A 14,006-nucleotide genomic window follows, 5' to 3' on the forward strand; every position below is an offset into this window, starting at 1 on the left:
GGTGAGGCATCTGCCCCACTCACCTTTAAGTATCCCTTAACAGTAAGTACCCTCTTCATCCTGACTTTCAATATGTGCTCAATATGGAAATGTGTGTAACTTAACTTATGGAGATTTAGAACTTGAAGTAGTAGAAGAATTAAAATGACCCCTAATCTCCCAGGAATAATCGCTGGACATTGGCGTGATCTGTACACGAACGGGGCAGCCAACCTGTGGCTGAAACTGAATGGAGATTGGAGCTGCCCATCTAAGAGCCAAACGTTGATGTGAGTTTAGTTAACTGACTGCTCAAACGAAGATTCTTTGGAGGAATGGAACAATCCAGAGCCACCACAATATCTAGGAATCAATCTAAAATTAAGCAAAATATGAAGTAACAGGAGAATGTGACCCATTCCGAAGAGAAATCTAGTTAATGGAGATTGCTCCCCAGATGACCCAAGTGTTGGATTAAGCGGATAAGGATTTAAAAGCAGCTAGTGTTACCGTACGCAGGAAGAACTACTTGTAATGAAAAGCTACAAAGTCTCAGCACAGAAATAAAAACGTGAAACAAGAAACATGATCTGAAATAAAAATTTTATAGGATGCTCATAACAGAGATGACCCCAAAAAATCACTGAACTTTTAGATCAATAAGAATTATTTAATCTGAAGAACAGAGAGAAGAGATTGAAACAACAATGAGCAGAACCCCAGAGATCTGTGGGACAATGAAAAAAAAAAAAGACTATGATATGCATGTAATTGAGGTTTCAGAAAGAAGAGAGGGTGAATGGGATAAAAAAAAAATCTTTGAAGGAATAGGGATAAACATTTCCTAAATTTATTGGAAGGACTCAGCAGAAATCATTACGGTTTGACACTGTTTATAAGGAGGAGGAAAAGGATGAACACGCGCCTAGGAAGAATGGAGGCTTGACTGTCCTGCTTTCCCCCAAACGTCCGGTCTTAACCAGCCTGACTGATCTCCATCCCTGCGTGTTTCTTTCCGGGTCTTGCAGATCGCACTGTTACGAGATGGGGAGATTAAGTTGCAGCCAAGACAAAACTGCACAAAATGGTAGAATATGCTGGCTTTTTGAAACGTGCCAGGGCTGGCTTCTGTTGGCGGTGTGCGGCGAACACTGGCTCTTTTTGTGTGTGCTGCTTTCCCCTTGCCTTTCTTCTCTGCTTTCCTTTCCTGCTACCTTCTTCTTGTTTCTGAGAAAGGGCAAAAAGGAGACCGGTGCATTTGAGCTGGACTGGCCACATCGGAGGCAGTGAGTTCTGCTGATACCCCTCGGCTTTGGCAGAGCAGCCTCTGGGGAGGCTTCTGTTGGGCCTTTGCTTTTCTCTCCTGGGTGGTGATGTTGGTGGCAGTGCTGGGAGCCCCTTGGCAATGAGTTGTGGTTAATGTGCCTGGGATGAAACGTGGATGCCAGAGTCCTCTGATTCTGACCCTACCAGACCGCTGTACTGATTTTTAGGTAATTTCCACACAAAGGTGGAATATTGGCGGTAGATGAAAGGTAGATGAAAGGTAGACCTATTTTCTACAATGTCTCCAAGTTCCATCTTATTCTAACCACTTGTTTGCATGTAACTAACATTTTTCTATATCATGTTGGTTTTTTCTCTTTAATGCTTAGGAGCCCAGGTATAGGGGACAGTTAGGTTCAGGGCCTCAGGTCTGGTAGACTTAACCTTTCAGAAAAGCATGCTTGTATGCTCACACACAGCTAGCATGCACTGATGAGGCTATACTGATTGGTAAAGTTTGAAATACTGCCCTAAGCCCCTGCTCCCTCTTCCTTGCTTAGACCTACCCGAAGCCCGGCTGGTGAGGCTCAGTGGTTGAGCGTCAACCTATGAACCAAGAGGTCGCAGTTCGATCCCCAGTGTGGGGCGTGCAGGAGGCAGCCCATCAACGATTCTCTCTCATTATTGATGTTTTTCTCTCTCTCTCCATTTCCCTTCCTTTCTGAAATAACACCCCGCCCCCCCCCCCCCTTTCTGAAATAAAAAATCCGCACACAGATTCTGTGATCCAACAACCCAAAGGGTTGAAGTCTGGCATGAGGGGTGGGTGCCTCTGTCTGTTAGGCTTTATCAGACCAGTGAGTTCCCTGGTTGTACAGATTCAGACATCTCTCTTGCCTGTTCTCTAGTTCCCATGCCCTGTGTGTCACCAGTGTGTGCCCTGCATAGGTGTTAGGAATCCAGTTCCTGGGTTTGGGAGGTCATACAGCCTAGGATTAATAAAGAGCTTTGGAGTCTAACTGCAGAGTTTACCACTCTTGAGCCAGGGTGTCCTTACACAAGCAAGTTCTTTGAACCCCCGACTCCATTTTCTTGTAGGATAGGGATACTATCCACTTCTCAGGAGTTTTGGAAGCTTCAAAAGGATCTGTATATGGCAGCGGTTCTCAACCTGTGGGTCACGACCCCTTTGGGGGTCGAACGACCCTTTCACAGGGGTCGCCTAAATACATCCTGCATATCAGATATTTACATTACGATTCGTAACAGTAGCAACATTACAGTTATGAAGTAGCAACAAAAATAATTTTATGGTTGAGGGTCACCACAACATGAGGAACTCTATGAAAGGGTCGCGGCATTAGGAAGGTTGAGAACCACTGGTATATGGCAATGCGGCCTTCACGTGATTATTTATTCCTTTGCTTTTCTTTTGGTTTCATCATAACCAGTTATTCTAGGTAATTCATCATTTTGTACATTTTATGTGCCATTCCGTTTTAAGGAATGAGTCTCAGAGGGAGTTGAACACTGGTAGTTTCTTCCTCTTGTCTCTTTAGAGAGGAGACCGAAGTCCACAGGTCCAGGAGGGTTGCCAAGACTGTGCATCCCGTGAGCGGTGAGGCGTTGGTGTGCCCATACCTGAATGCTAACTGAGGAGTGTCTCCTTGGAGACTTCATAGCTGAGATTTCAGATTCCCCAACTCTGGCATTCTTTATCTCTCATCTGCATTCTTTATTTGCTCCTTGCTCTGATCTGGGGTAGTGATCAGGGTCTATAATAGAAGGTTGTGGTATGTGTGTCTTTAGTCTGTCCACCTTGCTTTGTCACTGCTTTGTTTTATGATTTTCTGTTCAGCTTTATAGCAAACTTCAAGACTGCTAATTTCCTATAAGAAAAGTCAAGAGTCCTTTTCAATATGTGCCATGAAGTGATAGGCCGTCTACTCCTTATTACAGCTTGAATTTCAATAAGGTATCGATAAAAACACTGCAATTTTGAATGTGAAAATTTCCCTGTTCACGCTCTGTAAGCTTGGGTATTGGTGTGGAAGCCTGATTATTACAGATTTTTGTAGACTTTAGGGGGAAAACATTCTCAGAAGTTCCTGTTGCTTCTCTAACTAAGTTACTGGGGCAGCAGATTTCAGCCGGGGATGTTCGCCTGCCTTTGTGCAGAAGGGAGTCCATTCCAGCTGGTTCCCAAGCTCGTAAATATTTCCATTGGATGTGGGTAGGAACATGTTGGTCTGTTGAGTTGCTTTACTTGTTGGGTAACTCCGCAGCTGACTTTTTCTGTAGGCCATTCTCTGCTACTGGGAAAACAGAATAGGGCCCATGAGGGAGGTGAAGCCGATGAATAGTCTGCAGAGCAACTTTACACAGACCGATGCCTCTGCCTTCTTTTCTCCCTTCAGTCGTTTAATCCGTGAAATGCTGCCTCCTCCACAAAGTGTTTTCCATTTAAATGAATGAGAAGGACTTCTCTTCCTTCTCATCCCACTGTGTTTAGTCCCCACCCCAGGAAATCACCCTGCCTCATTTGTGTGTATACCTAAGGGAGCCAGCATTTCTGTTTGTGGAATTGTGCCATGCTGGAGATGGGAGGAACTTGCACAACTTTCACGATTACCTAATCCAGCTCCTTCATTCACAACATAAAAAGTGGAGTCGGGAGTCTTGCTGCAGATGAGACGAGGCAGCAGGGGAGTAGAGGTTAAGAGCATGGATTTTTTAGCCGGATCTGGGTTCAAATTTTGGCTCTCCCTACTTACAAGCTGTGTGACGGTATACAGGTAACTTTAACCTTGAATCTTGTCATTTGTGTGAGGATTAGGGAGGGAACTGGAACAGTCAGTGCCAGCGAAGTTGATGTTGGTAGTCATGTCTCTGTAGTTGATAAGCTGTAAGATGTCAGAACTGTAGAATTAGGGTGTTCACCTTTTGGATGAACTAATGAGAAGAACACACATTGAGTACAAGAGGCTGCAACTTCCCTGTCAGTGAGTTACATGTATATTGTGTGGTTTTTGGAAGATAAGATTTCCGAAACCCAGCGAGTTTGTGTGTTTCCAGTGTGTGCTTGAGAAAGAGTGAGGGTGGGGATGATTTTTAAAAATGCCCTTGAGTTTCAGAAATGGATTTTAGATGCCAGGAAGCAGCTTGTAACAAGAGGGTGAGATCAGTTGGTATAATTGGAGCTCGTTGCCAATCCTTTCACTCTGTTCTCTGAACATTTACCAGGGTCCCTATTTCTGTGCAAACAGATGAGATAGGAAATGACAGGTCTCTCCATACAAATGTCATGTGCCAGGCTGGGGAGGAGGAGCCCAGGGTGGGGAGAATGTGGGGTAGAGCCAGCAGTCACTCCTTGCCTTCATCTTTGCTTAGCTTTTTCCCGGAGGAGGTGCTGGGGCAGTTGGGTTCCATTTAAATCAGCGGTTCTCAACCTGTGGGTCGTGACCCCTTTGGCGGTCGAACGACCCTTTCACAGGGGTCGCCTAAGACCATCCTGCATAGCAGATATTTACATGACGATTCATAACAGTAGCAACATTACAGTTACAAAGTAGCAATGAAAGTAATTTTATGGTTGGGTCACAACATGAGGAATTGTATTTAAAGAGCCAGAAGGTTGAGAACCACTGATTTACATGGTCCTGGAGCTGATTTAGAATGTGATCTTTGGTTTGGTTGTACCAGCGTTTGCGAAGGGGAACAGGGGGAAAGAAAGAGGAATCAGGAGTATATTTTTAAAACTATGAGAAAAGTTGACTGAAGAGCTTTTACCTCATGGGGCAGGGACTGAAGCTCGGTTGGCATGTGGTTTTTACCCTCTGCTTCCTGCTGATGGAGAGCCAGCCACAAAGACAACTGTTTTGAGCCCAAGTTTGATAGTCAAAACCCCTTTTTCATCTTAGAGGGAGAACTGGTATTACTGAGGTTTTAACTTTAAACTACCAAAGTGGTGGGAATTTGAGTGGGATCTACTTTTTTGTTTTGTCTTTGTTAATTCTTCCCCTTAGGATATTTTTCCATTGATTTTTAGAGAGAGGGGTGGGGGGGGGGGGGGGGGAGAGGGAGAGAAACATCATTGTGAGAGAGATAATTGATTGTACCCTCACCAGGGTGGGGGATAGAGCCGTAACCAAGGTACTTGCCCTTGACTGGAATCGAACCCAGGACCCTGAAGTCTGCGGGCTGATGCTCTATCCACTGAGCCAAACCAGCTAGGGCGAGTGGGATCTATTTTTCAAGGGCTCTGCAAGTAAGCAGTAAGGATTTTGCTTCCTAGTTTTCCATCTTGCATGACTTTTTTCCTTGTTGGGTGCCCTACGCCAGGTGTGCCTGTTTGCTAGGCTGCTGTCAGGGAAAGAACGCTTACAGAGCATCTTCGGTGTCACCACGCACCACATTAGTGCTGCACAGGCTTGTGTGACCTACAGCAGTTCTCAGAGGCGAGTGATGATTTGACTGTGTTTCAGACAGAGGACAAAGGCCCTATAGCGAGCGAGCAAGGGGTTGGACCACAGCTCCCTCCTCCCACATCGCCCACCTGCGGTGGCCACAGCAGTCCATCTTTCTCAGTTGGGGCTGGATGGTCAAGGTGTGATTCTTTGCTGTGGTCAGCTCTGATTTTTTTAAAAATATATTTTATTGATTCTTTACAGAGAGGAAGGGAGAGGGATAGAGAGTTAGAAACATCGATCAGCTGCCTCCTGCACAACCCCCACTGGGGATGTGCCCGCAACCAAGGTACATGCCCTTGACCGGAATCGAACCCGGGACCCTTCAGTCCACAGGCCGACGCTCTACCCACTGAGCCAAACCAGTCAGGGCCAGCTCTGATTTTTGGAGCAATCTTAGCTCTTCTGTCTTTCAGATCAGTCTGAATTTTGGCCGTCTTCTAACCATGACTGTTCTAGCGCTGAGCCGACTGTTTGCTGTTTTGTGTGTGTGTGTGTGTGTGTGTGTGTAGCTGCTGTGGGGCCCATTTAATGTAAGTGGGGAGTCAGAAAGCCAAGATCTCAGAGCTCTGGAGAGTTTATTTGGACTATTTATAGTTTGTTGTTCCATCCACAGTCTCTGTCTAGAGCACACGTTCACCTATTTGTTGAATTGAATGAGTCCCCATTGTTGCCTTTATGTATCTTTTGTTTGCATGCTTTACATCAGGGGTCCTCAAACTATGGCCCGCGGGCCACATGCAAATACAAATATTGTATTTGTTCCCGTTTTGTTTTTTTATTTCAAAATAAGATATGTGCAGTGTGCATAGGAATTTGTTCATAGTTTTTTTTTAAACTGTAGTCCGGCCCTCCAACGGTCTGAGGGACAGTGAACTGGCCCCCTGTTTAAAAAGTTTGAGGACCCCTGCTTTTCATCAAGCATGTCAAACTCAAAGGCTAACATGGGCCAAATAAACGAGACATGCGGCCTGTGGGCAGCGAGTTTAACATGCTTGCTCTACACCCCTCCTCATCCCATCCACACTGAATTGCTTTCTGGATGCCTGGGCTCTCTGAGGACATAGGTGGCTGCTTCTCCCTTCTATACTTGCTCCCAGCTAACAAAACCTGCAAAGCATGTTTTACTTTTATGACAGTATGCCTGGTAATCTTTATTCTTTCCCCCCTAGATTAATTTGTTTTTATTGTAAAGATACTCAGGAAAAGTAGCCAATTGAATTGATCATATGACCAAATTATTAACAATTGAGTCATTCTATTATAACACTGATATCATGAAACATCTCTACTATGTATTCTTTGAATTTTGAAGTGTAATTTAAAGGCAAGGGTATTGTGTGGTAGATGCCTGACTTCTCCTTTAATTATGTTAAATATTTAGAGTCTCACGTGCATGGTAATTTGGCCTGTTTCTGCATTTACAAAAAATGATAATCATTATGCCTTTCTGTTATGTGCCATTTAGCTCCTCACATTTAGCTAGAAATCCTAAAATGCTTTAAAGCATCAGGTTGTATTTCTTAAGACAACTTTATTTTTTAAGTTAGTTCAACTGGGGAAATTGATTTTCCATCTGTTCGGTGTTTGATAAGTTCTGAACATATGTGGCCCTCTAAGAGTTTCCTGTTAAGAGGAATTCAGAACATTGGAAATTCAGGGAATAATCTCTAAAGTTTCATGTGTATCTGTTATTTCTAATTACAGAACAAATGTAATACCACCCAAACTTAGACTAGCAGTAACTTTTTAATTGGATGAAAAGCTGCCCTTTAAATCATTCTTTTTAAACCATTTTCAATGCATTGATCAATGCATAAAGATGTGTTTTAACCTGGTAGTAGGTTTTAAACTCAGTCCAGATCTAATCTTACCCATTATCTTAGTATTGTCAAACACTTGTTATATTTGTTTTCTGAGGCAGTGTGTCTGAATTGAAAGGGAATGATCTTGATTAATAGCCAACAGAATAAGCCCCAACTTTTTGTAAATGAGCGTTTTCAAAATGCATAAGAACCTTACCTCCTCCACTGTGGCTGTAGGGAGTGCAGGTCGGTTCCTGGAGGCCCCGCCTGGGTGTTACTCTGAGAGATTAGGGAAGGATCCCTTTCCCCTGTGTGAGAGGCTGAGAAACATTTCCACTTCATTGAAGACAATGTCTCAAAATCCACGAGACAGAATAACAATTTTCACAATTTAAAACATTGAAACCTTTCTGTTGTCTGTTTCTAAGACCTCTCCTGCCTGCCACTTAGGGTAATAATCTGATAGTGCTTTTGCTATGTAATGTGTCCAAGAAGGTGGGCTGTGTGTCACTGAATAATTCCCAACAGAGTGGCCTCTCCAGGCCCTGGCATTTGTCCAGGTAAGGTTAGCCAGCTCAGTCATGTCGCATTGGGTGAGGGCCTACCTGCCTGTAGTTTTTCCAAATGATTTCTAAGTAATTGGGTTAATACATTGGGCTGCTTGCTTTTGGGGCCATAAAGGTTGGGGAGGATGAAGGAAGTATAAAGGCTTGAACTTGGCAGTCTCTTTACCGGATATCTATTTTAACCCCCCTCTGAAGTTCATTTACATAAAGCCCAGCTGTGTGCAGATTTTTCTAAATTTAAGGTCTCGTATTCTTACAGCCATAGGGATAAGAGTGTCAGCACTTACTCAAATTATGGTCTTGCTCTCCTGTGTCTGGACCTCCTGGCAGCGGACAGTTCCGTTTCCTTTGGATAACAGGATACAGCTGGGGGCAGAGCTCTCACCTGTGGAATGGCCAGCCATTTGGAGCTTTCTTCTCCATAGAGGTCTCTGCAAAGCAGCACAGGCCATTTTTGCAGGAAACCACAAGCCTGTGTGTTCAACACCAAAAGAGAATTGAAATAACATGTGCATGAGTTCCTCTTCCCAGAGGCACCACCTTCCTGTGGGAGCTAAGTATAGCGTTCAGCAGCTCCTCTGCCTCTGCTGCGAGATTGTCCAGGTAGATGCTGCTCAGTTCCCCTGCGCTGGTCCCTGTAACAGCTCTCTGGCCCATGAAGCACATCGATCAGGCTAGATTTCTTAACACCTGGCAGGATCCATGCTACCTTTAATGAGCTCTTAGATTGCACTTCTGGGACTAGACTGTATTAAGTATGTTTTTATTGATTTCAGAGAGGAAGGGAGAGGGAGAGGGGAATAGAAATATCAATGATGAGCCCTAACTGGTTTGGCTCAGTGGATAGAGCGTCAGCCTGCGGACTGAAAGGTCCCAGGTTTGATTCCGGCCAAGGACATGTACCTTGGTTGCGGGCACATCCCCAGTGGGAGGTGTGCAAGAGGCAGCTGATTGATGTTTCTCATCGATGTTTCTAGCTCTATCCCTCTCCCTTCCTCTCTGTAAAGAATCAATAAAATATATTTTTAAAAATATCAATGATGAGCGAGAATCATTGATCGGCTGCCTCCTGCACGCTCAGCCACTGAGCCACACCGGCCAGGCCACATTTTAGAGCTCTCTCCTGGAACTTTCTAAAGAAAAGAGGTGGGTACCCCAGAAGCACCTTTCTCCAAGGTTGCTTACTCCTGTGTTGGCAGCGGTGAGCTACAGAACGAAATGGCCTGTGGGAGGCTGAGTCAGAGGTGCAGATGGAGCAGGAGAGATTTTCTCAAGGTGATAAGGCCTTGGCACTCCGGTCTGCAAGCAGAGGCAGGTAGACAGACCAGTGACTCCTGCGTGGGGCGGCAGGGGGTGCGGGCTGCTTCTGAGACCCCTTCTGCTGATAAAGTGCTGTGGCTGACAGGCTATGGCTAGGGTTAGGATGAGGACCCCAGGGCCCGGGGGAATTGGTTGGGAGCCACTGGCCGTACCTCAGGGAAATCACAGTGGCATCCGGCCTGGCCTTACTGGTTGTCACACAACAGATTCTTGCTGTGTCTGGGTTTGAGTTTAACCTACATGATTACCAACTTCCTCCAGTGCTACCGTTTGTGAAGCTTTGAACCTGCAGTTGTGACTGAACAAACATTTGAGCTGGGCTTAAAAAAAATGTAAAGGAAAAGCAAAGCAGAGATTTGTTGGTGCATAGCGGTTGTGTGGCTGTAATTTCTTTAAAAAATATTTTTATAAGCAGAGATTTGTTGGTGCATAGCAGTTGTGTGGCTGTAATTTCTTTAAAAAATATTTTTATTGATTTCAGAGAGGAAGGGAAAGGGAGAGAGAAAGAGAAACATCAATGATGAGAGAGAATCATCCATCAGCTGCCTCCTGCACGCCCACTACTGGAGATGGAGGCTGCAACCCGGGCATGTGCTCTGACCGGGAATCGAACCATGACCTCCTGGTTCAATGCTCAACCACAGAGCCATGCCGGCCGGGTGTGGCTGTCATTTCTGTAGGGTAGATCTGTGCCAGAGGTTTGTGTATTTTCTTCTCTCTCCCTTCTTTGGCTTCTAAGGCCAAGCAGCTTTTGAGGTATGTGGCTTCACAGGGCTCTCTCCTGACTCCTCTCCCATCATCTCCTGCTGACACTCTTACTCTTTCATGTAGGTCTTAACTCACAGTGCTGTGTTCCTTTGTCACTCTGCTTCTCCGGTGTCCACGTGGTGAAACTTGGCAAGGGTTGGCCTTCTCCAGGCAGCTGTCTGGGCCTCCACCTTTTAGAGAGTTTATTGCTCCTTCCTGATCCCTGTAAAATTTTTATTATTACTTTTATCACACTATAATATCATTACTGTTTACATGTGTGTCCCTTATTAAGTTGGTAGTTGCCATCTAGTATTTATCCCTAAAGCTCAGCAACTAGCTATATACATGTAACATTCTTGGGGCTCAGAAATATGAGATGAGCTAGTGTGCCAGGCAGATATTACGCACGTATATAAAGAAAAGGAGACCCTAAGCACCGAAAAGGTTATGGTGTACTCTCCCATTTCAAAGTACACGCTAAGATGAGTGTAAGAAAGTCAGAGTTCTGATTTTTAAATCGAAGTAATTTTTTTTTTAAGTATCGAAGAAATTATTATGGGAAGAGTTCTGACTGAGAAACTGCTAGACATTGACTGTTAAACAAAAATTCAGAGTGTGCATTGTCATTTTCATGTTCACCCTCATCCCAAATGTTTGTGGGTTTTGAAGGATTTACTGTAGCCCAGTCTTTGCAGGAGCCCTGGCCGTGGAAATTCGTTTGAAGCATATTCTGCTATGCAGGTACCCTGTAGGTAAAACATGTCTATTTATACTTGGCTGGATCCCAAACAGCTGCACTGCTCAGATAGAGACTGGGGGTGGCTGTGGGGGATGGTTTGCACTTTTGTTTTTTTTTTTTGGTGCATTTGGAAACGTCTCTGTTGTGAATGACAAAAACCATGTCCACTGAAGTGATTGGTTTGTCAAACCTGGAGCAGCTGGTTCTAGGAAATGAGCCGAGATCACCAAGCTAACAGGTTCCAGAGAGTTTACAGTCTGCAGTGTAATTACCTGGTACAGTGTTGGGGGCCTATGATTCCCACAACCCCGGACTTGAATTAATTTCATTAATTGCTGAGCTCTGTGAAAGGCTTCTCTAGTACAATGTGTGGGCATGGCTGAACAATAGTGAGTTTGGTTTATGTTACTACATACGGGACAGGCATTTTTGTTTTAATTGCCTTTTTAAATTAGCTTGAGGGACTGTTAATTGTAGATTTCTTCAGTTTGCACATGTAGGAAAAAATGTCTTTTTACTCACTTTCAGTCCAATTGTGATACATTTAATGACAGGGGACTTAAAAGAGATGTGCTGTGTGTAATGCTTTCTTCCCGATTACAAAAAAATAGTATCTGTTCATTGTTTGAATAGTTGTGATCAAGAAACCGATAATTTAGGAATGAAAATTCCCTGTAATTCCCGGAAATATGCCTACTAAACATTTTGGTATTTGTTCCTCCAGATTCTTTCCTCTGATTATTTGGTTGTATGTTTGAATTGCAATTTACCCACCAGTATATTTTAGGACACAAATACCTCTCTGATGTACCTGCAGCCTTTCATTTAACCATTATGGTTTCCAGTGTATTTTACTTGGTAGTCTCCTGTGAGACCCAGAAACTGCGAGGAAGAAGAAACTGTGGCTTCTGCTCTGTGCCCGGCAGTGTGCTTAATTAAGCCTTTCACTTCGATTATCTATATTATAAAAGGCCAGCGGCCGTAACGCTGTAATGACCAAACGACCGGTCCCCAGGAGGCGCATTGATGTGTCCCACGGCGCGGTGGGTCTGGGGTCTGGGGGTCCTGTGGCGGCACCGCGGGTCTGAATCTCACGCAATTTCGCACATTGGGCCTTTAGTCTCTTATAATTTTGTCAACAACTCTACAGTATAGGCAGGGGTTACTGTGCCTTATGTATAGAAACAACTTAAGGAGACAGAGTTAGGCAAGTTAAGTGACTTGCTTAAAGTTAATCAGTAAAGAAATTGGGATGCCTACCCATTTAATTAGATTTCTTGTGTAGAGAATATTGTGTAGCACGTTATGCCTTTCCTGTATTGAGAATTGTTTTGTTTTTTTAGTGGATAATATTGAGATGTGTAAAGCCTTCAAATGCGGACACATTGCTTCTTTGACTTATGAAGAAACTAGAAGCCTGGTGCACGAAATTTGTGCACAGGTAGGGTCCCTAGGCCTGGCCGGCGATCAGGGCCGATCGGGGCCTTCCTTCATTCTGTGCTGCCCCCTGGTAGTCAGCGCACGTCATAGTGAGTGTTCAAACTCCCGAGGGGACAGTTTGCATATTAGCCTTTTATTATATAGGGTAGCTTGTGAGTTTTTGACCTGATGTTGGCATTCGATGGCCCAGTGGCTGAATCTAGCCTGCTGCTCCTTTTTGGAAATAAAGTTTTATTGGAACATGCCACACTCATTCATTTACATAGTGCAACAGACCGTCTGACCTGCAAAGCCTGAAATAATTGCCTTCTGGCTCTTTGCAGAAAATGTTTGCTGACTGCTGCTGTGGACACCGATTTTTATTTAGGCTTCTCAGGTTTTGCTTTCATTTGTTCAGACACATTTTGCTAGAGAAGCTTTTAACAGAAACTCCACAATTAATGAAATTTCCAGGTTTGTCAGAATCGTAGGTTCCCAACACTGTATCAGGTAATTATACTGCAAGCCTTAAGCGCTCTCTCTCGCTCGCTCTCTCTCTCTCTCTCTCTCTATCTCTCTCTCTCTCTCTCTCTCTATATATATACACACACACACACACACACACATATATATATATATACATACACACACACACACACACACACACTTTTATTGATTTCAGAGAGGAAGGGGGGGTGGGGAGAGACTCATCATTGATCAGCTGCTTCCTGCACACCCCACACTGGAAATTGAGCCTCAACCCGGCATGTGCCCAGACCGGGAATCAAACTGTGACCTCCTGGTTCATAGGTCAATGCTCAAACACTGAGCTACACTGCCTGGGCAGATTACCAAAGTTTTAATTCATGTTTTGGTTTCCACTGGTATTTCTTCTGCTTGTGACAGCAGGAACACTTAAGTGCAGGCAAATTGGTTCATAAATTTATAGGTTCTTTGAATCCTTTGTTCCAGGCAAGTCTGAACAGGACCTAGAAAGCTGATTAAAAGTCCAGTGAGCACAGTGAGCTTAATGTTAAATTAAATGGATATTTAATGCACTGAGAAAGTACTCAAGCGCTTCAATCTCCCTTTTTAATCCATGCTTGCTGTTTGAATCTGATGGGCTGGAAATCTTTATTTTTCTACTACAAGAGTTGGTTCTTGCTACATTTCTCAAGCTTGGCGTTCATTGTGGATTTCTGCAGGTGATTTTAGCACCTAAGGGCACAAAAATGTTAAATGAAGGCAGGCAGGAAGGAAAGATGGCCCCGAGTGTGTGGGGGTGGACCAGAGAATGAACTAGGGTAGGCCTGAAGGTGGTCAGCCACCTGGCTGTCAGCATTGTCCTGCCTTTGTCCAGCAGCACTTATTGAAGCCTGCACCTGCCTCTGGTTGGAGATGAGTGGGTTTAAGAGTCTGGTTATATCTGCGCTCCGCAGCCCCCCCCCCCGCCAAGTGTGTAGCTGTCCTTTAGGTGAGCCTTAATCTCAGACATACACTTCCTGACCAAACTGGCAGATCCGTGAAGATTTTAATATTGAGAGGATTTTGTTCTTTAAATTATGCGCTGTCACTAAGGCATTGTTCTTTATTCTAAACATTTGGTCATTGATAACCTCCTATTTATTCTGTTTGGATTTCAGTTTATTCATAATGAGATTCTGTGATCTGATAGAACACAAAGTGTGAGATTTTA

At 44.2% G+C, this 14,006-nt stretch overlaps 1 protein-coding gene across 1 annotated transcript in view; it reads left to right on the forward strand.

The window, feature by feature from the left end:
• The first annotated feature begins 922 nt into the window (after window positions 1-922).
• Window positions 923-14,006, forward strand: part of AKAP13 (A kinase (PRKA) anchor protein 13) — a 158,275-nt gene continuing 145,191 nt past the window's right edge. Inside the window, exon 1 of the mRNA XM_014545432.1 lies at window positions 923-1,066. Coding sequence (XP_014400918.1) covers window positions 1,024-1,066 — 43 coding nt within the window. The 5' untranslated portion in view covers window positions 923-1,023. The remainder of the gene's footprint in view (window positions 1,067-14,006) is intronic.

The sequence above is a fragment of the Myotis brandtii genome, unplaced genomic scaffold (assembly GCF_000412655.1).
Source record: "Myotis brandtii unplaced genomic scaffold, ASM41265v1 scaffold409, whole genome shotgun sequence".
NCBI classification, from domain to species: Eukaryota; Metazoa; Chordata; class Mammalia; order Chiroptera; family Vespertilionidae; genus Myotis; species Myotis brandtii.